The sequence below is a fragment of the Brassica oleracea genome, chromosome C8, assembly GCF_000695525.1.
Source record: "Brassica oleracea var. oleracea cultivar TO1000 chromosome C8, BOL, whole genome shotgun sequence".
In the NCBI taxonomy this organism is placed as follows: domain Eukaryota; kingdom Viridiplantae; phylum Streptophyta; class Magnoliopsida; order Brassicales; family Brassicaceae; genus Brassica; species Brassica oleracea.
In genome coordinates, this window is record NC_027755.1 from 25,962,054 (window position 1) to 25,987,578 (window position 25,525).

The 25,525-nt window shown below is 33.0% G+C and overlaps 4 protein-coding genes and 1 long non-coding RNA gene across 10 annotated transcripts; 2 read left to right on the plus strand and 3 right to left on the minus strand.

Moving 5' to 3' along the window:
* The first annotated feature begins 454 nt into the window (after positions 1-454).
* Positions 455-2,020, plus strand: LOC106309044. The gene is made up of 3 exons (XM_013746127.1): positions 455-476; positions 589-1,307; positions 1,403-2,020. Exons 1-3 carry the CDS (start codon positions 455-457, stop codon positions 2,018-2,020), a joined length of 1,359 nt encoding a protein of 452 aa, XP_013601581.1.
* A 6,338-nt stretch (positions 2,021-8,358) lies between these two features.
* On the minus strand, positions 8,359-10,475 carry LOC106308305. 6 transcript variants are annotated; one of them, XR_001263557.1, is made up of 5 exons: positions 10,141-10,475; positions 9,732-9,823; positions 9,397-9,655; positions 8,922-9,309; positions 8,359-8,832 (listed from the first exon to the last, which is right to left on the minus strand). It is a non-coding gene; the product is annotated as an uncharacterized LOC106308305 (long non-coding RNA). The 6 variants fall into 6 exon arrangements; XR_001263556.1 differs by lacking the exon at positions 10,141-10,475 and having other exon boundaries at positions 9,732-9,977; XR_001263558.1 differs by lacking the exon at positions 9,732-9,823 and having other exon boundaries at positions 8,404-8,832; positions 10,126-10,474.
* A 1,427-nt stretch (positions 10,476-11,902) lies between these two features.
* LOC106310902 (1-aminocyclopropane-1-carboxylate synthase 9) lies at positions 11,903-13,645 on the minus strand. Its single transcript, XM_013748129.1, has 4 exons — positions 13,424-13,645; positions 13,206-13,337; positions 12,969-13,129; positions 11,903-12,875 (listed from the first exon to the last, which is right to left on the minus strand). Exons 1-4 carry the CDS (start codon positions 13,568-13,570, stop codon positions 11,903-11,905), a joined length of 1,413 nt encoding a protein of 470 aa, XP_013603583.1. The 5' UTR covers positions 13,571-13,645.
* A 6,329-nt stretch (positions 13,646-19,974) lies between these two features.
* On the plus strand, positions 19,975-22,411 carry LOC106312141 (pentatricopeptide repeat-containing protein At3g49710). The gene has a single exon (XM_013749540.1). The coding sequence runs from the start codon at positions 20,168-20,170 to the stop codon at positions 22,331-22,333; it is 2,166 nt and encodes a 721-aa protein (XP_013604994.1). The 5' UTR covers positions 19,975-20,167; the 3' UTR covers positions 22,334-22,411.
* On the minus strand, positions 22,327-24,345 carry LOC106312142 (uncharacterized protein At3g49720). The gene is made up of 7 exons (XM_013749541.1): positions 24,217-24,345; positions 23,696-23,847; positions 23,556-23,595; positions 23,435-23,473; positions 22,950-23,324; positions 22,804-22,859; positions 22,327-22,669 (listed from the first exon to the last, which is right to left on the minus strand). Exons 2-7 carry the CDS (start codon positions 23,816-23,818, stop codon positions 22,517-22,519), a joined length of 786 nt encoding a protein of 261 aa, XP_013604995.1. The 5' UTR covers positions 23,819-23,847; positions 24,217-24,345; the 3' UTR covers positions 22,327-22,516.
* Between the last annotated feature and the right edge of the window lie 1,180 nt (positions 24,346-25,525).

Sequence of the window (25,525 nt, forward strand, 5' to 3'; positions counted from 1 at the left end):
GACATACTGAACTTCTTATGTAGTATTTCTTTTTCTTTCTCACAAACTATTTAACACTGTGTAATTTATCATGAATTAAATATAAATTCAAAATTTATATACTTTTTTTTTTGAAACTTTATAAAAGATGTTTAAATATATATTGACCACAGTCACTAGAGGCGTTTGATTCTCATCGACTCTTGTTTGTTTACTGTACGTTAATAGCATGCGTAGCTCTGGGCATTCAGATATTCGGTTCGGTTCCAGATAGGAACCATTCGGTTCCAGATATATCGGATAAATTATTTTTATATCTAGTAGGTACTTATGAGATTTCGTTTTGGTTTCGGGTACACGTTTAATATATGAATCAAATATATATACACAAATTATATTACAGTAATTCAACTATACTATCGCTAGTGCCAAAGTTTCCTGGAGCGTCTCGGATTGTAGATTACAAGCCTATCGCATGTCTCAAAACCATTTAGAAGGTGATCTCTAGACTGTTGGTAGCTCGCCTCAAACCTATTTTACCCGATCTAATTCTACCAAAACAGACTACTTTTGTTAAGAATAGACTACTAATTGAAAACACTGTGCTAGCGAGTGAGTTGGTGAATGGGTATCATAAAGACAAGGGGAAGAAGAAGGTTACCCTAAAAGTGGACATTGCAAAAGTTTTCGATACGCTCTCATGGGACTTCCTTCTCACTTGCTTGGATGGCTTAGATCTCCCTCCCCTCTTTGTTGGCTGGCTAAGGGCTTGTGTATGTACAACAAACTACACTTTAGGATACAATGGGACTGTCAATGCGTATTTCAAAGGAAGAAGAGGACTAAGGCAGGGAGACTCATTATCTTCTTACCTCTTTGTAATTGCTATGAACTGTCTCTCTTTAATGCTCAACAAAATGGCAACGGATGGGTATATGGAGTATCATCATAACTGTAGAAAGATCAAACTTACCCATCTCTCCTTCGCTGATGATCTCCTCATTTTCATTGAAGGCTCCATTGAATATGTCCAAGCGGTACTACAAACCCTCCATGAATTCGAGCTCAGATCCGGCCTAGCAGTTAGTTATCAAAAAACAAGTTTCTTTGCATCAGGCCTATCGGAAGCAGAAATATCAGCTATTCAAGTCTCAACTGGAATGAAATGTGGTACTCTACCTATGAAGTATATTGGTGTGCCGCTTTGTGCTAAGAAGCTTACTCTCGCCAATTGCGAGCCCCTGATCCAGCAAGTAAAAGCGTGCTTCTCCTCTTGGTCGGCCAAAGCCTTGTCCTTTGCTGGGAGATTGCTCTTGATCAAAACTGTGGTATCTGGAATCACAACCTTCTGGTGTTCCTCTTTCATCCTTCCAAAAGCCTGTATTAACAAATAAATTCCCTTTGTGGGTTATTCTTATGGAAGGGAAAAATTGAGGGGCATCACTCCGCAAGAGTAGCTTGGGACAGAGTCACGTTAATTAAGGAGCAGGGTGGGTTGGGAGTTAAAGACTTACTTGTTTGGAACCGAGCTTGCTCCCTGAAGTTGGTGTGGCTGCTCTTCTTTCGCCCTTCTTCGGTATGGTTTTCCTATTTCAAAGAGATCATTTTAAAAGGAAATATTAGCAACTTCTGGACAATCAAAACCAGTTCATCATATTCATGGTTGGTGAATAAGCTTATCAAGACTAGAAACATCTGTTATCCTCTGATTAAACATCGGCTAGGTAACGGTTTCTCAACGAGCTTCTGGTTTGACAACTGGTCCCCGTATGGTTGCCTTAACGTGTACCTCAATGGTGATGTCTCGCGATTGGGAATTCGGAAAACTGCTACTCTGGCCTCTCTATACTCTGATGGAAATTGGTCACTGCCTCCTGCCAGAACAGAAGAGCTTTTGGAAGTTCAGATTCATCTCACAACTGTCACCCTATCACAAGAAGAAGATTCATATGAGTGGGTAATTAATGGAAAATCAAGGGACAAGTTCTCCACTGGATCGGTCTACGCTTACCTCAAGGGTGATGTAGCTACTGTGGCCTAGTCTTCACTGGTTTGGAGCTCCTATGGGATTCCACGCCAAAATTTCCTCACTTGGTTAGTCATTCAAAATCGATGCCCAACAAAGGACATACTTCTCAGTTGGGGACTTCAAGTCGATCCTCTCTGCCCATTGTGCAGCGTGGGTCAGGAATCTCGTAACCATCTCTTCTTTGACTGCTCGTTCAGTTTCCAAATATAGTCTGTGATGGCTGCTCGTTGTGGCTTCCAAGCGAGATCTAACTGGGATGAAACGGTATTTGGTCTACAAAACTTCAGAGGGAACAAGAACTTGCGTAGACTGTTGCTCCTGGCATGGCAGTCGTCGATCTATTCTATTTGGAAAGAGAGGAGGAACATGTGAATCCATCAACAGGTGTTCCGATCAACTGATGCTATCATCATTCTCTTGGACAGGCTGATTAGAAACCAAATTCAGAGCTTTAGGGAATCAAGGCCTCACCAAGCTTCTCTTTTGATGCAACTATGGTTCTCAACAGAATGATCTCCTCCCTCTCTCGGTGTCTCTCCGACTTCAGTCGTTGCAAGGAAGACAAAAAAATCTTCCTACTACGCAGGGCTTGGTTACTGGTCTATGATGGGCCTCCTTAGTTCTTTAATATGTGTTTTCCTCTCTTAATCATACTGGGCCAAACTCGAACAAAACTAAAGTCTAGGGACTTGTATGATTTTATTTCTTTTTTGTTTTAATATGAAAGCCTTTTACAAAAAATAATATATATATATATATATATATATATTACAGTAGAATGTTTATAAATTAATAATGTTGGAACTTTGAAATTTTATTAATTTATAGAGATATTAATTTATAAAAATTTAATTATTTAGATTTCTTATTTTTAAGATATATTTATTCTAAGATAAGAAAAAGTGTATAGACATTAATTGTTATTTTTTGAAATTTGAAATTTATATTAATTTTATTATACTATTTGGTGTATATAATATATATTGCATAGAACTTAAATGTGGTTTTAGATATAAGATTACTAAATCTCATCGAAAATATATTAAGTGTTAAGAAAGTATAAAGGTAATTTCATTGTTAATATAAAATAAACCATATAATAATAGGTTCTTACTTATATAAAATGTGTATACATATAAATTATTAATTTATAATTTTAAGGGGACTCTATATTTATATAGAATTTTCTATATAAATATTATCTTATTATTTTATCGATTTGTGTCAAATTTTGAACTGGACCAAGTTAGGACCGGTGAAATTTATTGATTTATAAAGATTATTAATTTATCGAGTATTAATATATAGAGGTTCTATTGTAGTTAACATGTTAATCTAAGTGGTATATTGGTTACGCACTTGCGTATTCGTCAACCCAACCAGAGTTAAAGTGCTAGTTTTGCAATATTTACTATATTTTAATATAGAAATACCAAATATATATGTATAATATAAGAGAGTATATAAATGATAATGTGGTCAGGTGGTAACAATGTTCTCACATTTTCTATCCAACCCGGGTTCGAGTGGAGTTGATGACAATTTACATTATATCAAAAAAGTTAAATCTTGTTTTTTGGATATTCAGGTATCCGTTTGGTTCTCGGTTTGGTTATTCGGATATATAAATATAGGAACCATTCGGGTATTTAAAGGTTTTGGTCCGGTTTCAGTTACGGGTAATTCGGTTCCAGTTCGGTTTTTCGGTTCAGGCTTTTTTTTGCCCAGCGCTACAGTATGCGTTATGGCATCGCATGTGGAAGTTATGGCATGGGCTCGTGAAGCCCACGTGACTGCATTCTTTGTTCAAATATGACATGTTAAATTGTTAATGTGTTTCTTTTTTTTTTTTGAGAAAGATTTTTTTTTTTTATCAAAGAAAGATAATGTGTGTTCTTTCTTACTTTCTAGGAAAATGAAGTATAATAAGGATCTGGACCCATACCAAACAACGGGGGATATAATCCCCTATTAGTGAAGCTACCATCCGTTCTAGCATTATATAAACAACCGACAAGGTTGCTAATTGTTATAGATATTGGTGATCTAAATCTTATCGAGATCAACTCATAAATCTCAAAATCTAATAATTTCTTTCTTGAGTAAGAGCATATTGCATATATATGGTCGATGGTAAAGACGACAAGTTCTGGCTGGGTCGTATGCAACTAAGAACACCATTGATTGCAAATTAAAAATCTCTGAACACATGAATATCAACTAAAATTCTCAAAATCATTTGTATGTGTCGATTTTATTATTTTTACTAGGAGTATACCATATTTTATACAAGCCGACGACCAAAACATTGCTCCTCACATGTAAGGATTTCTCTGTCGCTACGGGCGGGTTTTCCGCGTTTCATACAAATAAGGGAACAAGATCGATATTATGCAAAAAAAAGAAACAAAAGATGTGCTGTTAGATATATCTCTTATATAGTAAAGAGAAACATTATAATAAATGCGTTCACACTAAACCGGACACATGTCACGTGTAGAAGCATTGTAATAAATGCGTTCATACTAAACCGGATACATGTCACGTGTAGAAGCATTGTAATAAATGCGTTCATACTAAACCGGATACATGTCACGTGTAGACGCATTGTAATAAATGCGTTCACAATAAAATGGACACATGTCCCATATATAGAACTTCTCAGCCAAACTCTACATAAATATGTTCACACTATGTACTTTACGTTTTTTTAAAATAAAACTCACATGAATGGTTCTTCTTTATGTTATTTTTATTGTCTACGAATAGAGCTGGACAAATTATTCATAAATTTTGATTCGATTCGTTATCCGTTTTGATTCAAACCGAAAAATCCGGATATCAGTTATTCTACGAAGCAAATCCCCTATATATTAATCCTGGAATATTACAACATGTTTTCGTAGCCACGTATCATCACGAGAAAGATTCTTAGAAATGTTAGAAGAATAAGTTGGTCCATATAAACATATACTATGCTTTTCATTAAACTAACTATCAAATTAATTAATAGTGTACAAAATAATATTTTTTTCCTTATATGACAATTAATGATTATCAATAATACATTTCTGATAAAAAAATTCTAACCTCTTTTTTTGTTTAATTTTATACTATTAAATTAAATTAAACAATCACATTAAGCATATAATAAAAAAAATTAGATTTTTTCTTATATGTTATATTTAAAATTTTTTAAAACGACTATAAATTACAAAAAATGGTAAAAGTCCCGCATTGAAAATTTTGTGATCAATGGTTTAACTTTTTTTTTCAAGAAAGATATAAATGATAATATTGCATAGGGGTGGGCGTTCGGGTTTGTATCGGATATTTCAGTATAAATTTATAGAACCCGTTCGATATTTTATGTTCGGGTTCGGATATTTTGGGTCGGGTTCGGATATTTAAATTTTGAAGAAAAAGTAAATAAATTTTTGTTTTAAGTTTTTGTATTTAAAATATATTTTAACTTAACTAGTTTTCTAATTTTTAAAAGATTAAACTATAAAAATAGAAAGACACTAATTTAGTTGTTGTTTTGAAATTTTAGATGCAACTTTTGTCAATGCAACAAACAAGAGCTTCATATGTATTTTAAGTGAGTAGCAAATGATTTTGTCAATAATTATATGTATATTATCTAATTTTGAAAAATAAGCATCATTAATATATATAAATATTCTGAATAAAAGGAGAGAAATGAACTAGAAATATAGAGTTAACTATACTTATGTTTGGTTATCTTCGGATATCCATTCGGGTTCGGGTATTACCCGTTCGGATTCAAATATTACCCGAACTGGTGAAATAAGTAATTTGTTTTGTTGTTCTAATTAGATGATTTATACACCGAGTTGGTGAATATATACTAGACAGACATTTATATTTCGAGTCTGCACTTATATTCTATAATAGTTTGATATATTAGATTTGAACACTAACCTATTAATATAGTTTTCCGGTGATTTTTTTTCAAAATTTTGATTCTTAGATATGTATATGGAGTGAAGCTAATTTTTACAGATGTCCATTTTTTTTAATTGAAACTTATGTAATTCATTGAATTCATAAAAGAAGTTAAAAAAAAAGAAACTTAATTTATATCAATGAAACAAAGACGAGAACGAAAGCAAAATTCTATAGAGGTAGAAAATGAAATCACTTATGGAGAGTCAATAGTAAGTAATTCGTCATTATACAATCGATGTTGCCTATTTGGTTTTGGTGATTTGTGTTAGCCGAAAAACTTAATTTCATTTTGTGCATATGAAGAAGTCTTACAAATAATTAAAATAAGATGTAATACGTTAACTCTTCAACAACTATGATATATTTAAGAGACCAAAATTTGTATTCGTCATTTTATAATCGATAAAGATTGTAGTGTTGTAAAATGTTAAAACCATTTAATAAACAAACATTATTATAACAACTCACTCCACGCATGCGCGCGGGTTATCATCTAGTCAAATACTAAACTGCAATATCCTTTAAAAAAACAAATCACAAATATCAATATTTATATGAACGGATATCCAATTTGATCTGTTATATGCATATATATATACATATATTTAAAGAATAATATATAAGTTATGTATTATAGTTTATATAAATTTTACAATATTTTTGTTTTTAAATAATTTCATTTTAAGAACTTTATTTTTCATGTATTATTTTGAAAAAATGTAATTTAATATTAATTAATAGTATCTTTATATATTTATAAACAATCTTTATATACTTTTACATACATATACATGTGCACATTGACGTGAGCACCATATAACTAAGGATTTACCACAACTGAAATATCTAATTTTTTTGGAAGTTAAAATATTCTTTTTCTTAATGCTTCTTTCACTATCGACCAAAATGTAGTAAAATGATTTGTCTTAATAATTTTCTTTTCTTTTTTGAACTATTATCCGTTTAGAAACTATAATATGAAACCATTGGTTTGACATCACGACTATCTAAGATTCATAACATGAAAACAAACAAAGAATAGTAATTTTTGATTATCACAGAAAAAAAAAAAAAAAAACATCAAACATTTTAACCGAGCAAACCAAATAAATATTGATTTAAAATGATAGTTATATTTTAGGAGATTAAAAAGAAAAAAACAACCTAAAACCGAACATATAACCAGATTAAACCGATTAATGTCTCCTTATTAAAAAATAATAATCACATTCCGCGCAAAGCGCGGGTTATTACCTAGTTTTTATAGTTAATTGACGAGTAACATTATAAATTTTGTATAGTTTCAATTATTTCGTTCGTATACTACCAACAAAGCACATGGCATTTTCAAATTATTATCTTGAGAATATTAGTTATATATATATATACTAGGGGTATTCCGACGCTACGCGTCGGGTTCGTATGCTTTATTGTCTAATAAGTTGTTAAAGGATTTGTTGTCTAATAAGTTGTTAAAGGATTTGTTGATCCATTGAACCAATAATACCTTCCTATCTAGTCGTTGGTCCGTGCTTTGTGCGAAAAAATTATTTATTTTCTAATACTATGATTAATATATGTTTTATTTATATGATATCCCTTGTTTAAGTTGTATGACTCTATGCTTTTATTTTTATAGCAGTTGTGGATTTAGGTTTAAATTTTTTTGGAAATCATGACATAATTTTAAAAAATAATTATCCGTTTATTTAGATAGAATATTCCAAAATCTCTTGTTTATATCATAAAAGTATATCTCTTGTTCCATTTTGTTTTTCTAACTATAATTTTTTAAAATCTTGTTTTGATTAACTATTAAATTTTCATTATGATTTTGTATCAATATCTTATTAATTTCACTTAACTTGAATTTCATGATTTAAAATAAAAATCGATCAGGCTAACTGTTTTTAATTTTATTTTTGTTTGTCCTGGTTTTAATGAAACTTGTAAAAAGTACATTGCGAATGAATTATTATATTATCTTCTTTTATGAAATTAAACTATATATTCTTGAAATTTATGTTTTGGATTATATTATCTATTTGTAGTTATTATTTTTTTTGGTTTATATGCTGTTTTTGTTTCCCTGACTATTTTTATTGTGGTTTTCTATAAATTTTAATTTTCTCTAATTTTAGGTTTGGTAACCAATAAAAGATTAAATTTTTACTACGCATAAACACTGACATAACTTATCTTACCAATCTGAAGTGATTAAGCCACTAAAATAATTACAGCTAATGCGAAGGTTTACACAGCTCAAAACCTTAAATATACATAACCTAAATGAGGTGTACCCAAAAAATTCAGGGGATTACTTTGTTAGGTTTAGTGCCGTAGATGACGTCCATAATTTAAAAATAATTTAAATTGAATAATGCTCATAACAAACTCAACTATTTAAATGGCATTGTACCAAATAAAAGATAAAGTACATAAAAACATTTTGGTGCCAAGTAAAAGTATGTGGATTACAGCATTATTGAAGGAAAACATAAAACTTTGAAACAAACAATGGAACTGTACTTTGCAAATTCCAAGTCTCCATAGTTGGAGTGATCAGTATTTGCGAGCTTACTTTGAACTGGGGGCCTTTTCATCATCAACTGGAGTCTCGGTGGAGGTCATGACTGAATCAGTATGTGCAGGCTCTGGGTCGGTGCTGGCTGGACATCCTTTAATAATTGGAACATCATCTGGCCCGTTTGTGTGATCCGAACAAATGCTTTTCACCACTGGATTTGGGACCATAGAAAGTTTAACAGCTACAGCCATATCATCACTTGGGTGGTGCTATATAAGAAACTCCATCATATTTGGAAGATATACCAGAGGAATCACTCTCTACTCTACAGAGCATGCATTTGTATGTTTAATGTGGGAACTGACGCCGTAGTAATCGTGAAATAGTAACTAATTATAGGAAGAAATAACTGACTCTTTTAAGAAACACTGAATGGTTTGGCTTTCATGATAAAAGTAGAAGTGTGTCCTTAATGTGGCTTTGAGGAATAAATGACCTGCACAATAATTTGGGATTTATGTTGGTTGCAATCATGACCTTTGTCTCCACATCCAAGAGGACTAACTTGTCATGCAACCTATCAAACACATTGACACACAGTGGTTGACCTGCAGAGGTTGATGAGGTTTATCAGTAAGAAACATCTATCAAGTTAAATAAAACTTTAAAAACTTGAAACTTAATGGTGCTTGTGTAGGGGACGGCTACGAAACTGTCCAGCTGGATAGTGATCATAACACGCTGTATCGACTCGTTTTCGTCATTGTAGATGGTGTTTATACTCCTGTCCTGACCAAAATATCTGAAATGTATATAATTTTAACATACATCCGAAACCGAGGTAGTATAATGGAAGTGGATAATTGAAAGATGAAGATTAACCACATACCGGACAAATCTATGTTGGTGTCAGTGAGAGCCCTTAGCTGCTCATAATTGCAAAACCTGATTATTTCCGCAGGGTCGACAACCTCGACAAAGCTGGAATGCTCGGTAAATCGAATAGAGACAGGAGAGGCGCACAGTTTGAAGTGGTTATTGCTTCTAGCAATATAGAAAATACTAAGCTCGTAGACAGCGCCTTCACTGAGTAGATTTTTAAAAGTGTAGAGCCGAGGTGCGGTGATAGTACTTTGTATTAACGTCGACTGCAAATGAAAACAATGGGGATTTTAGGCAGACCGAGCAGACCGAATCATAGGGCTGGGCAAGAATACTCGTTACTTGTCTTATACCCGCTACTTGACCCGTACTCGCCTCGTTTTTTCAAGTACTCGTCGTTGTCAAGTCAAGTATCAAGTCGATGAGTTTTGGTACTTGCAAGTACAAGACAAGTAACAAGTATCACAAAAAAAGTTACGACTCGCCTTGATATTACTCGTTACTTGTTTTACGACTAAAAAATGATAACTAAACTATAAAAACTAAAGCCCTAAACAAATATTTCTTTGTTGTAAGAAGCAAACAATATTTTCTTATCGAATTCCATCTTTTTTTTATATTAGGTGAAAATATTTTATTTAAAATAACTTTCGTGTTTTTTACCAAGTCGAGTAAATAAAAATCATGTGTTTGTCAAATCAAGTTTTTTCATAAAATAAATTCAGATTATCAGTACTTTCTTAAGCAATACCATGTCCACCCTCCCCCATAAGCTCGCCTCCTTTCTTCAAAGTACCGACTCCCCAGAATCGAAGAAGACGTGTCACCACCACGTCCTTAAAACGACCGGTCTTCAAGTTGGAAAGGTACAATTGGGAAATCTCCATTATTGTTAGCTTCAGTTTGTTGAGAAATCGAACCTCCTTCAAAAAAAGAATTGGAACAGAGACTTAAACTGAGAATGATATTGAAGTGGAGATGAGAGTAACGAAACCATAAATTTGGATCTTAGGAGTTACAAAAAAAAAAGGTTTTTAAGAGAACGGTAGCAGAAGACGGTGAAAGGGTCTTTTTTTTAGCAATACGGTGAAAAGATATTTAGATTCGGTTTGGGCCAAGAAAAGTATAATAACCCAGATCCATAAGCAATTAGATTTCGAATAGGGTAAAAAATTGGAGCTGCCACGTGGCAACAAAGCCTCCCCTCTCCAGACTAACATGAAAGCCTAAAAAAACAGATATTTCAACTTTATAGTTATAGATATCATATCTACATGTACCTATTTAAGATAATAATCTAGGACCGGTATATGATAAACCAGTAACAATAGATTGAATATGTCTATGATAATTATAAAATGACAATTGATAGTTTCTCAGTTGAGGACATTTTTTGGATTTTAAATTGCTACTATTGAGAAGTTGACAAAAACAAAATACTACTACTGCTAAAGTATACATTCTTTCAAAATGATTGGACTATTATAGATTTCTCCAATCGAAAGAAATAAAATGACTAATGTATGCAGATTTCTAACAATCGTTGCATCATATGACATGGCTCATAATGTAATACACCTACAATCTTGCCCACATTATAGCATAAGCATGTGCGTTTATAATTGAACCTGAAATATGAATCCGTATTCGACTCAAAACCCAAAATATGATAAGAATTGTATTAGAGAAATATCCGAATGAAGCCTAAGAACTGTGTTTTGAATATTGAGCACTACCTGAACGAAATCCGATTTTCTTTTTGTCGACATTTTCAACAGATGAAAACCCATTTGTTTTCTCTTTTTTCTTCTAACAAGAAACACATGTTTGATGAAGAGATGAGAAATTACGGTGCTGAATATTGCAATTGAAATCAATCTTTTACTTAGCTCGGAGTGATGTAAATATATAAATTATTTTGGAGAGAGATAACTTTTGTACCAGATTTTTTGTTCATTCAAAAACTCTCAAATATTTTTGGATATTTGGATAGTATGTTCATTGCAAATCCAAATTTGAATATTTTCGTAAATCTGTAAACATCAAACATTTTCAACATTCATTAACTTTCAGTGAAAGCTAAAAAAAAACTTTCAGTGAAAGCTGCGTGTGTATCCATGGTTAATATTTTTGTATACTACAAAAGAATTGTCAAACTTAATTTATGAGATGTACAGATTTACGGATAAAATTAACTCTTACATTTGTATGGAACACATGCAGTTTTCATTGACATTACAAGATGATATATTTTTATATCTATGTATATAGTAGCTATTGCAAATCAAAATTTGGACAGAGTGCACTTAACTAGTAACACTTTACCCAAACAAAAAAAATTGCAACAGCACAAATATGAATAATTAAATAAAACATAGTTATATGGAAACACAAATATAGTGATATAAATATTTTGGAAAATGTTGGTACGTTTTCTAAAATATTAAAAAAACGGATTATTTATATAAATGTGAAGATTTGTTGTGTCTCAAACTTGGGACGAAGAATTAGTTTCATCGTTCATCAGGTACACGGTCGGTCCATGAAACCCGGAAAACCCAGTTAGAGACAGTCCTCTTCCTCAAACGCTTGATCCTTTCATGACTGCTTTTTGAAATCAGTCTGTTACTATCTGTTGACTCTACGTATTCTTTGAGCCTTTTCATCGCCAAATCGAGTGTCTCTTCACTCATATTGGCGAAACAAACCCTAAACCAACCCGGTTCAGTACAATGGCACGATGAACCGGGTGAAATATTTAGTTTCACTTCGTACACAATCTTCTTCCATAGCTCAAGCTCTGCTTCGAAAGTGTTTGTGTCCAAGAGATGCCTCATGTCGACCCAACAAAACAAACCAGCGTTGCTTTTAAGGCAAGTAACTCCTGCGGCTTCAAGACCGGACACGAGTTGCTTTTGACGAATCTTGAGTCTTTTCTTGTTTTCGTTGAGGTATGTACCTGTGAACTTCTTGTCTGAAAGCAATGCAGAGAGAAGGTATTGTGTTTGGGAAGAAACGAGGCCGAAACTCGACATTTTCGTCGCAGCCGAAACAACCATTTCGTCGTTGGAGTATATTGCTCCAACGCGAAAACCGGGTAAACCGAGATCTTTGGAAAGACTGTAAACGACATGAACTCTTTTGGAGACTTCGCTGTCCTCGAGTTTCTTGTCTTTTAAGACATCCATGACGCTAACGAACTGTTCAAACCCAAACACGGTACCTGAATAGATCTCGTCGCTTATGAGATGAATGTTTTTGGAGGTGATGAAGTCAACGAGAAGGTGAAGTTCTCTTCTGGTCAACATTGTGCCAAGTGGGTTAGATGGGTTGGTAACAAGAATCCCTTTGACGTTAAGATCAAGCTTTTGAGCTTGTTGATAAGCTTGTTGAAGAGCTGACTCTGTTATTTGGAATCCATTAGAGCTGGAGCAGTGAATCGGTACGATCTCTGCACCGGTTCTCCATTTCAAATCTCTGTCGAATCTGTACACATAAGGGAAACAAATGTCAACTCAGGTTTCTTGGGAGACAAGAAAATAAAATATCAAATATGAAAAATTATGGTGTAGAAATTACCCTGGATAGTAAGGAGTGGGTAAAAGGAAAGCATCTCCAGGTTCTGCTAGACAAAACATGAGAGTTTCGTTGGCAGATGTTGAACCAGCAGCTAGAACAATCTTTCGTGGGTCAAATGTTACTCTACTCCCTCTTATTTCCTCCATAAACTCTGCCAAAGCCTATATGGACAGGAAGACCCCATTAGTTTTACTTGCGTCTTGAACTATGAAGGAGAAATTGTTTTTAATTGCTTACTTTCTTGAATTCGGGTAGGCCATGATAATCTTGGAAGAGAGCAAGCTCTTTGAAAATAGATTGGCCGTCCTTCTTGAGTCCGGCTGCGTCTGGATTCTTAGCTAACCATGTCTCTATGAGATCAAAACATAGCTGCATATTAAGAACATCATATTAAGTACCAGAAACGGTAGACTAGATTTTTGCCATTGGTCGAAAAACCAAACTTATATATTTACCTGATTTTCAGCAAGACCCATTTGAACAATCCCATTAGGGTTCTTGATTTCGTCGTATGGGTTCTTCTCGTATTCTTCCCATCCCAAGAAGTAAGATGAGTCTTGTCCATGAGCATTGCTTGTCACTTTTGTCGACAGCTGTTTCATTTTTAAATTACAAAAATAATTTTTGGGTTGAATGAAAGATGAACAATGAAGATATATAAGAAATCGGTTGTTAAAGAGAAATGATGTATTAGGGTTTAGTTAGTTGGTGAAGAGTGAGATGTGGAATGTAGATGCTTGAGGTATGTGGGAGGTATATATATTGTTTTCTCTTTGAAAAATTGTCTCGCCATGTGAGAGACAACTTCCGTTTTTACTTGACTAATCTAATAATTTATCAGCTATCATTTATTGTCTTTATGAACTTAAATATTCAAGATTTGGTCTTAAAGAATATTCAAATTTTCTTCACTTTGTTGTTTTAGTTATATGAATTATTATATAAACTGACATTTTGCTTATGTTATACAAGTCTGAACATATCTTTTTGAATCTAAATGTGTTTTTGAATCTAAACAGATCTTTAAGTGTCTTTCTGTATGACGTTCAAATTGCAAAGACATCAAATATTCCATTTTTAGATTTATAGAATGGCCTATTAAAAAAGGAAGAAGTAGACTAAAATGTCATAAAATTAGGAGTAGAAAATAATACACCGGCTAATAAAAACGCTAAAAATGACACCGGATAAAAATGGTAAAAGTTAAGACTAAAATTTTGTAAGTTTTACATTTGGTCCAATAAACGCGTTTTCCGTCACCGCCCATACCGGACAATCTGACATGACACCGGATTAGCGACCAAATATATTTGTAGATCGAATGTCATGACGATGTGTTGGGGGTACACCTAGTATTTGGCGAGTTGTCTGGAATGTGTAGTATTTTATACTCTGAGTAGTTTTTTGGCAGAAATGTTAATGATAGTTACGGTTAAAAAACGTTTTGAACTGATTTTTTCAGACCTTCGAAAATGTATTAATAAAAATCTAGGATAGAGCTTAATATGTAAGATATGATTATGGCACAATCAATATAATAATGTTAATTAAGTTTTTCAGAACTCACTAATATGCAAATGTCATTATCCATATTCGTATCTAAATTTTTTATTTGTTTATAAAATCCATATCTAAATTAGTTGCTGGAAACAGATTACTATAGCAAGACTGAGTTGGATATTTTTAAATTCTTTTTTTTTTTTTGTAATCCAGGGGTTCCCCACTTACGTGGATCATTCCACTGGGTCCGGTTAGGCAGCGGTCCACTTCACCCGGAAGGGCTGTACCTGGGCTGGGGACAAGGCCCAACACCCAGTACCGCATTTGATGACAGAATGGGCAGTTCGCCTCTGCCTGGCGTCGAACCTGTGAGCATGACAATTGGCCCACACGATTCTTACCAAGTGAGCTACCTCGTCCCTTCTTATTTTAAAATTTGCTACCTTAAATAATTGATAAGCCGAAGAAAACGTAAACCATATTTACCGACAGAAAAGGAATTTGCTCAACGCATATCACATATAATGTATGATGATAGACTATAATAATCAAGCTAAATATATATAACATAACAAGAAAATAAGGTGAAAGATCTTGAAAGTTGAAATCAATATCTATAGCCGCTGGATGTCCAGATTTTCAGGGGTCGTAGTTCGTTCCTAAGTTTGATTAGTCAAATAACTAAATGATGCGAATATTCATTATTACTATTCCTGCCAGACATAGAGAAATTGAAACAATTTAAAGAACAAAAAAGTTGTTAATATTATGAGATTTCATCCATATCTGCAACGAAAACTCTTCTTTTACTTACAAAAAGATATGTATAGTTGGAGTTAATCATCGAATTTTATTTAGTGTAGGAATTTTATTTTATTTACTTAGTTGGAGAGTTATAATTTATAAAAACACATACATTGGTTTCATATGATGAACATTCATATGTGCTGCATCTCTTTGAGATTCGGAATGTCCACATGTTAATTTTTAAAAATATATAAATCTGAAAAAAATTAACAATATTTATACATAACCTATGGGAACAGCCGTAAAAGCATTATGGAACATGATATCAATTTGTAAATACAAATTATTTGAAATTTATAGCAAAAAGACGTTATAATTATTAACACAAACAAATTCATATAATTTGATTATCCATATGAAAATGTAAAAAAGAAAATCATTATAAGAAAATTGGCATTGTTTTGGTTTGATTCATGCACTTTGTTTGGGGGCGCTTCTAATCTTTTCTTAGGTGAATTTGGACCCTTGCATCTTCGAATTGTAAGGATGCTAAAACAATTGAGGCAGTAAGTTGCAAGACCGTGTTGGTATCACTCTCGGGCCAAAGTTAACAAAATAAGTCTTGATATGATGTTAAAAAAATGGATTTGTATATCATATGATCTGATTGGTTCTGAGAAAAACGCACTTATTGCTAGAAAATAAACTAACTATCACATTGTTTGATCTAGAATGCATTCAAATTAATAATAGGGATAGCCAAATCATTTGTTACCCAAATACTGTGTAAATTGTTTGGACCAAATTCAAACTCAAATTTTCCGTGGTTGTAACTTTGTTTTAAAAAAATTTGAACTCCGGAAGAGTGTGGCAGCACATTCATAGATTTTATCTATTACTTGGCCACAGCCATGCGGGTATGATGTTAAATTTTATGTGCTTCTAGCTCGTAATTAAATAAAAATAAATAGAATGATCCATGTTTATTATACAGTACTAGAATTCCATTATAGCTTTTTGGTATATAACTTTAACAATAAAAGATTAGAATGGTGTATGCAAGCTCTGATCCATCAGAGCCTCTTCTTATTCATTGTCTTTACGTGTGATGTACACTTGAAGAAAATCAGCGGTAGATAGTTTATCCGTTGAATAGCAATGCCATCAGAAAAGTTACCAATGCATCTTTTGTATTCCTTGTTACTATATAAAGATAAAATTTTAATTTTAATTTTTATTGAATAGATGATGGGGATCCGTAGATGATGCTACTAGGATTTTTTTTTTAATTTAGCATCAGATGAATATTTAAAAATATAATAATTTAGTACATATATAAATATAATATAAAATATAAAATATCATTCTTTTGAGTTTTCAAAATTTATGGTTTAATACTATATGCTACTTAGCATTCTAAATGCGTATTACTAGGTTCTGACCCGTCCTTTCAAGGGCGGGTATATTTTTTATTTAAAACATTTTTTGAAAAATTTAATTTTTATATTTGTATTTTTCTTGTAATCATATTTGTGTTTAATATTAATTTAATTTAATATAATATTTTGTAACTATATTAAATAAACATATATTGAATTATATATTTTGATGAAATACACTTATGTCATATGTATTTCGAAAATTATTTTTAAAATTTATTCCTAAAGGTTGTGACAAATTATATTTTTTAATACTTAACATAATTAGTCAAGACTATCTGTATCCAAAAAACTTGTTTCAGAATCGACCCGAAAATCAAAATCTCATACTCTATTAGACATGGCTTATATATTCGAACGGTTCTAAGGAGGTGTTATTAGTTTATATATTTTGATTGATTTAGAAATTCATGTAGTATTTATAAATCCAAGTAAAATATGCAGATTTTTAAAATTTTTCGGGTTAGTATTTACAAATCCGGAGGTTTTCTCTCGGATTTGAGTATTTGTATTTTAACATAAAAATCCAAAAAATCCATTCAAATCCATTCAAATCCATTGTAAAATCAAATTTAATAGTAAATTCGTATGATTGAATAACACTTGATTTGATATAGAATTTATAAATCATTAAACCAATAACACATGATTTTAATACAAATTTGAAATCATAGAACCAATAACACTAGATTTAGTTCGGATTTTCTAATCCATTAAAATACAACAACCAATAACCCTCACTTAAAGTGTTATATCCGAAAACCAATATCAAACTCAACCCGCACCAAAAACCGAACAATTTTTAGAAAAATATTTTAAAATATAAATTTAATATATTCTGTTAAATATATATATATATATATATATATATATATAATGGAATTTAATATTTCAAGTTGTAATTCTTGATGTTTAGTGAGGACATAGATATTCTTTTCATTTGACTCTGAACTACATGATGAACTATTTAGTTCATCAACCAAATAGGTTAATATGGTCTTCGTGACTTTAAGTAAAATCACATTTAATAAATATTTTTTGATCGAATAAATTATTTAAAACCCGTTAACCTAAATGAGTTTGTATGAATATTTATTTCTATTAAAAGCCCACTTTGCTTTGTTAAACCCTATTTTAACATCATGTGCTTTGTTACTTGATAAATATAATGTCTATGTAAAATATTCAAATTTGAATAAATTAATATATAGTTGAATAAATTCTAATTTCTTAAGCTGAGATGTAAGTTATGTTGTTGTAGTGTGCTAATGATTTTTGAAAAGAAATATCAAAGTTTATTATAATTAAATATTATAATGTAATAGTCGGTGAAAATAATATATATTTTCTTTCATAATATTAGGGTTGAAAATAAAAAGTGAAATTACTATAAGTGTTTTATTTTGTATTTATTAACAAATATAAAGTGTGTATAATATAATAATTAAATTTTATACTTAGAGTGCAGTGGGTACTAGGCCTGAGACGGATCGGGTATCCGGGCAATTTTAAGGTATCCAGATTCGGATCCTTATCCGGCGAATCCGTAATTTTACTATCCTTATCCGGATCCGGGGTTCTCGGATATCCGGGTGTCGGATATCCTTCTAAAAATTGTAATATCCGGCGGATATCCAGATCCGGATTTGGATCCTTAAATAAATAAAAAATAATATTAATATATATATAAAATATTAACAATAAATTTAAAATAAAAATATATATAATGTCTTTAATTATTTCTATGTATAATATTACAAAATTTACATAAAATTTATATATACTATTATAAAAATGAAAATATATTAAATAAAATTAATTTTTATATATAGATATTACTATTTTTGAAATATTTATTTATAAAACTTACGGATCCGGATATCCGGACTTAAAAATTAAGATATCCGGATCCGGATCTGGCTTTGACGGATCCAACATTTTACTATTCGGATCCGGATTCGGCCTCTCCGGATATCCAGATTTTCAGATCGGATCCGGATCGAATCTCAGATCGAATCCGGATCTCGGATAAAAGTCTCAGGTCTAGTGGGTACCGCCAGTTACAAAAAATATAATTGATATTTTGACTATTAATAGGAAAAGAAAAAATAAAGTGGGTCCTGCCAGTTACAAATAAAATGCAATTGGTCTGCTTCCTGTAGAAAAATTATGGAACTTATAATTAATTTTAGCTTCAGTTATATGAAATTATATAGTTGGACATGACATTTTATCAACCGGTTAGGTTGTTGTTTAAATAGAATAGATGTTTTTTTTATTATTCATAAACAATTATTAAAAGATTTAAAAAAAAACATTTATAATATAACTATTCTTCGAAGATTCATTGGGTGTGATTGGTTGGGCTGTAACCGTAGAAAATTTACTTTATTATTTTGTCTGTAGGATTTTTTTATTTAGCTTTAAGAGATGTATCTTTAAAATTTTCTACAGCTAAAAAGATATAACTTTAGAAAATAAGATTTTTACAACCATTTTTTTTTGTTGTAGATTTAAAAACCAAAATAAAACATGATGGTAGCATTTAAGGCTATAGATGAAAATTAAAGTTAAAATCACTTTCTACGGCCCAACCAATCACCCCCTTTGTTCAATGGTTTTATATAGAGTTTTTGGTAGAGAATTTATATTTAAAATATATAAAATTGCAAATAATTATATATATTTTATTTATTTTATTTACCAGTATAAAATTTGATATTATATGCAAAAATTAAAAAAAAAATAAAGTTTATCATGAAATATTTTTAACCTTAAAATATATTTCACATTGAAAATATAGAAGTTCTCTAGGATACTCCTTTTTAAAATATCTTCACAAAAATAGTTTTCGTAAAAAATGACCAAAATCAATTTTATTAAAGGGTAAAAATGTAATCTAAACTTAGGGTTTAGAATTAAGAGATGGAGTTTTGGGAATAAGGTTTCAAATTTTTTAAAATAAAAAAAAATGAAAAATTTTAAAATAAAAAAAGGACAATTCTCTCAAATAGCATTTTTAAGTTTTTGTCACAAAAATAGATATCGAGGAAAAAAATAACCAAAATACAAAATACATTAAAAATAAACAAAATAACCAAAAAATAATTAAAAATTATTCATTATTTTCAATAACAAAATACAAAATTTATATAATAAATATATTTATATTACTGAGAAATAAAAAATGATACATCATATACTATTTTTATGATAATGTGTTATACATAATTATTTATTACTTTACCAATCAATTTGTTAAATATATTAATAAAAATATACAGTTTCTACGGCGTATCGCAACTGCTTTATATTAACTCTACCAATCAAATACCTAAGTGAGTCCAGAAAACATATAAGTGGGCTTTAAATAAAGATCAAGCCCAAATCAATTCCGAAAATAAGAGACGATAACTTTGACTTATGTAGCTGACTTCTTCAGACAAAACACAGAACCTGCAAATGCAAGGAACAGAGACATACAATATCTGGGATTCAGTTTGTAATCACTAGATGAACCAGACACTATGGACGTTCAAATCTTTTCGAGACCTTCTTCTGAAATGCGTTGCGGAGAGAGATCTCTTCACAGGGAAAACCCTACACGCGCGTTACGTGAAATCCCTCGTAGCTTCTTCCACTTACCTCTCAAACCACTTCGTAAACCTCTACTCCAAATGTGGACGCCTCACCTCCGCACGAGCCGCTTTCGACTCCACGGAACAACCCAACGTCTTCTCTTACAACGTAATCGTCAAAGCTTACGCGAAAGACTCGAAAATCCACATTGCACGACAGTTGTTCGACGAAATTCCTCAACCAGATACAGTCTCTTACAACACCCTAATCTCTGGGTACGCTGATGCTAGAGAAACTGTCCCGGCTATGATCTTGTTCAAGAGGATGAGAGAGCTGGGTTTTGAGGTTGATGGTTTTACCTTATCAGGGTTGATAGCAGCTTGTTGTGACCGCGTTGAGTTGATAATGCAGCTTCATTGTTTCGCTGTGTCGGGAGGGTTTGATTCTTACTCTTCTGTGAACAATGCTTTCGTCTCGTATTACAGTAAAGGAGGGCTTTTGAGAGAGGCGGTGTCGGTGTTTTATGGGATGGGTGAGTTAAGAGATGAAGTTTCATGGAACTCGATGATTGTGGCTTACGGGCAGCACAAGGAAGGAGCAAAGGCCTTAGCTTTGTATAGAGACATGATCTTGAAAGGGTTCAAGATCGATATGTACACATTAGCAAGTGTTTTAAATGCTCTCACGAGCTTGAATGATCTGATCGGTGGACGTCAGTTCCATGGTAAGCTAATCAAGGCTGGATTTCACCAAAACTCACACGTGGGAAGTGGTTTGATCGATTTCTACTCGAAATGTGGAGGTCGTAACGGTATGTCTGATGCAGAGAAGGTGTTCCAAGAGATTCTATCGCCGGATTTAGTTATCTGGAACACGATGATCTCAGGGTATTCAATGAACGAGGAACTCGCTGAAGAAGCTGTGAGGAGTTTCAGACAGATGCAACGTATAGGACATAGACCTGACGACTGCAGTTTTGTCTGTGTCACAAGCGCTTGCTCGAATCTCTGCTCCACTTCTCAAGGTAAACAGATACATGGCTTGGCGGTCAAGTCACACATTCCTTCGAATCGAATCTCTGTGAACAACTCGTTGATCTCCATGTATTACGAGAACGGGAACCTTCAAGACGCGAGGCGAGTGTTTGATCGTATGCCAGAGCTTAATGCTGTAACGTACAACTGTATGATCAAAGGCTATGCACAGCACGGGCGTGTAACAGAGGCTTTGCTCTTGTACCAACGGATGCTGGACTCGCGTATTGCGCCTAACAATATAACCTTTGTAGCCGTTCTTTCAGCTTGTGTACACTCTGGTAAAGTCGCTGAGGGTCAGAACTATTTCAACACCATGAAGGAGAGGTTTAAGATCGAGCCAGAGGCTGAGCACTATTCTTGCATGATTGATCTTTTGGGAAGAGCAGGGAAGCTAGAAGAGGCGGAGAGATTCATAGACTCGATGCCGTTTAAGGCAGGCCCTGTTGCTTGGGCCGCGTTGCTCAACGCTTGTAGAAAACACAAAAACATAGCGCTTGCCGAGAGAGCAGCTAAGGAGCTTATGGCGATGAAACCTAACGCTGACACGCCGTATGTGATGCTAGCAAACATGTACACGGATGCGGGAAGATGGGAAGAGATGGCGGCCGTGAGGAAACTAATGAGGTCGAGAAGGATAAGGAAGAAACCAGGGTGTAGTTGGATAGAGGTGAAGAAGAAGGAGCATGTATTCGTGGCGGAAGATTGGTCTCACCCAATGATACGTGATGTGTGTGAGTACCTAGAGGAGATGATGAAGAAGATGAAGGAGCTTGGGTATGTGATGGATAAGAAATGGGCAATGGTGAAGGTGGATGAGGCGGGAGAAGGAGAAGAAGAGATGAGGTTAGGACATCACAGCGAGAAGCTAGCCGTGGCGTTCGGGTTGATGTCGACAGGACATGGAGAGGAGATAGTTGTGAAGAAGAATCTGAGGATATGTGGGGATTGTCACAATGCGATCAAGTTCATGTCGGAGGTTGCGGGTAGAGAGATCATTGTAAGGGATAACCTTAGGTTCCATTGCTTTAAAGATGGCAAGTGTTCATGTGGGGATTATTGGTAATAATGATTGATTTAAACTCAATAAAAAAAAAACTGTGTTGATGGATACAACATGACAAAAAAAAAAACTGACTTGTTACAAAATACAAGGAGAATATCGCTTACGCTATTTTTTGTTGTTCTTGTTTCGGGAGTGGCTCTACGTGTGAATGTGCTGTAGTGTGGGAGCTTGGTGGTGGCTTGGTTAATGTAATGGCTTGAGGTGGAAGACTTGGCAGGCTGGTTTGTATAATCCTTTGGAAACAGCCTGTTCAAACTTCTTGCTTGGTCCTTCGTTTTCTTCCAAGGATGTCTGGACGAAGAACCGATTCCACCACGATGCGCTACGCATTTTAGCCTGTAGTAGGAAAAATAGTGCCGGTATAAAGTTTGTATACTTGTTGAATGCAACTTTCAAAGTCAATGTGTTTGAACTATGCTAATAGTACTTATAAACAGACGAGGAAGGAGAACAGGGTAAAGTAAACTTACGGGACGACCGAATTTAGATAGTTCGGCAACTTTAGCTCTCTGCTGACCAGGGAGACCTAGAAACAGTGTAAGTTCAAAAGAGTTAGAAACAAAAACTCAGAATGAAAACATTAGTTATTCTCAATCAAGTTTTGAGGCTACAATACCTGCAAAAAGAAGGACACCATCTGAAGCAACCCTTGCGAGTTCAGGAACGGTCTTGTTAAGGTACTTGGGAGAGAGATAATCCAGAGCATCTGAGACGATAACAAGAGAGAAGGATTTTGGGCGGTAAGGCAGAGGGAACTTGATATCAGCGACACGTACAAGGCCTTTGCTGACAAGACTCTTGCAGTGAGAATCAGCATCCTCGATGTCGTAGGGTTCGACACCCCATGCTTCAGTCTCATCTTCTTTCAAGAGAGTGGAAACCACAGAGCACGTCTCAGGGCCTACGTGCAAGACCTTGCGCATCCCATCTCCATAAGCCATCTTCAGAACAGAAACGGCTCTTTGGACTTCTGCTGTGCAAGAATAGTCACCTGAGAATTTTATAACAAAACAGAGTGCACAGGTTTAGAAAGCTGATAAGATCGCTAAGGCATTTAGAACATCTCGAAGCAAATGTAATAAAAATGAGAACAAGGGTTACCTGTAACCTTGCTGACTTCTTTGATACTTTTAAAGATTCCTGTATTTAAATAAAAAATGAGAAAAATCAAGCTGCAAAAAAAAAAAGACTTATCTATACACTAAGATGATCATACAGATACCTGGACCACTGTAAGCATAACCTATGAGTAGGCAAGCCCCCTGGAAATCGACAAATGATGAACAAGAATTGATTTTTAGATTTAAGAAAATGTATACAATTCCATTTAAGAACTTGAATGAAGCATTAAGAGAAGTATACCACAAGAACAAGGCAAATAGATAGTAACGGAGAAGATCTAGACTTGGAGTGCAAAGCTCCGGCAAAAGGGAAGCTTCCACCATCCCCTACACGCCGTGTTGAACCTACTTGCCTTCTCGCCATTACTAGCTAGCAAGCTCAAGCTATTCAATCTACAAAAGCACACAGAAAATCTATAAATAAAATACATAGAAACAAGTCTCAATCTCCAACATTGAATAGCATAAGCAACCCCACACACAGAAATCGAATAGTCAATCTAAGCTAATTCGAGATCCGATACAAGTATCAACGCAGGAACAGATCCATCAAACAAAACAGAAAAAAAACAACACATAACCTTGAAATCCATCAGATTCCACCACAAAATTAGCTGCCCATTTTTAGAAACAACGAATTTGAATAGAAACAAATCAAATTACCGATAGATCCATCAAACAACTCGCACGGAAAAAAAATGAATTAACGCGAGACGAACGAAAATCAATAGGATTACAAAGAAGAAGGAGAAATGAATCTACCTCTTGGATCAATATGTTAGAGGACGAACAATGGTGTTTGGGATCTAAGATCTCAGATCCGAGAAAATGCGTCTTTAACACCTCACTGCAATTTACCGAAGGAGGAGAAGAACCTTCGCAAGTGACATTGTCACTGCTATCTCGCTATCTACTTATATATACTCGCATCTTCAAAGCGCGTACGGCTATGACGCGCTGTCTTGAAAACGACGTCGTAGTCACGGCCATTTAACAAAGCTTTTAACCCAACCTCTTGCTGTTTTCCAATGCATAAACGACATAAACCACACACGCTTCTGCATTTATGGAGAAACTCTACAGTTTTATTTATTTATTTATAAAATTGTGTTTTTTTAATATTTATATTTTAAAAAAAAAATATTTCAAAATTTTCTTTATTTTCTAAAATTATTATTTTGAATTTTTTTTCATATTATTTAGTGGTTTTGTGTATTGAAATTCTTTGTTCCAATATTTTTACCATAATATATTAAGAGAAAAAAACAAAAATAGCACTAAATCAAGTTTTTGTTCCCAAACTAGCACTCAAGGTCAAAAGTCACAAAAATATCACTTAATGTTTTATCAAAAGTCACAAATTTAGGGTTTAGAGTTAAAGGGTGGGGTTTAAGGTTTAGGGTTTAGGGTTTAGAGTTTAGGGTTTAGGGTTTAGAGTTGAGAAATGAGGTTTTGGGGATAAGATTTCAAATTTTGAAAAATAAAAAAATTAAAATTTTCAAAGGATAAACTTAGAAAGGTGCTATTTTGGTCATTTTAGTTTTTGAGTGCTATTTTTATGATATAAACTTAGAAATGTGCTATTTTGGAGATTTGTCCATATATTAATAGTGCAAATATATAAAATATTATTTTGTTTATTTTATTTTTATTTAAAATAAAATTTATCTTAAATTTTTATTATTTTAAAATATTTTAGTACTGTTTTGTGACATTATATATAATTTATATCTATATTCTCAAATATGACTATATATAAAACTTTTAAATATCTACTCCCCCCGTTTTCGAAAGTAAATTTTTCTAGAGTTTTCACGTTTATTAAAAATATAATAAATATTCACAATTTAATTTAAAATTTATTTTTCAATACACTTTCAAATAACCATCCACCAATAAAATTTAATCAATTCAAATATTCACAGTTAATGTTTCTAAAAAATACCTTAAAAATACAGAAAATCTATTTTTGTGAAACAAGAATAAACTCTAGAAAATCTTACTTTCGGAAACGGAGGGAATATTATTTTATTGTTTTAAGGAAATCTACACTATTAAAGCAAAATTCTAA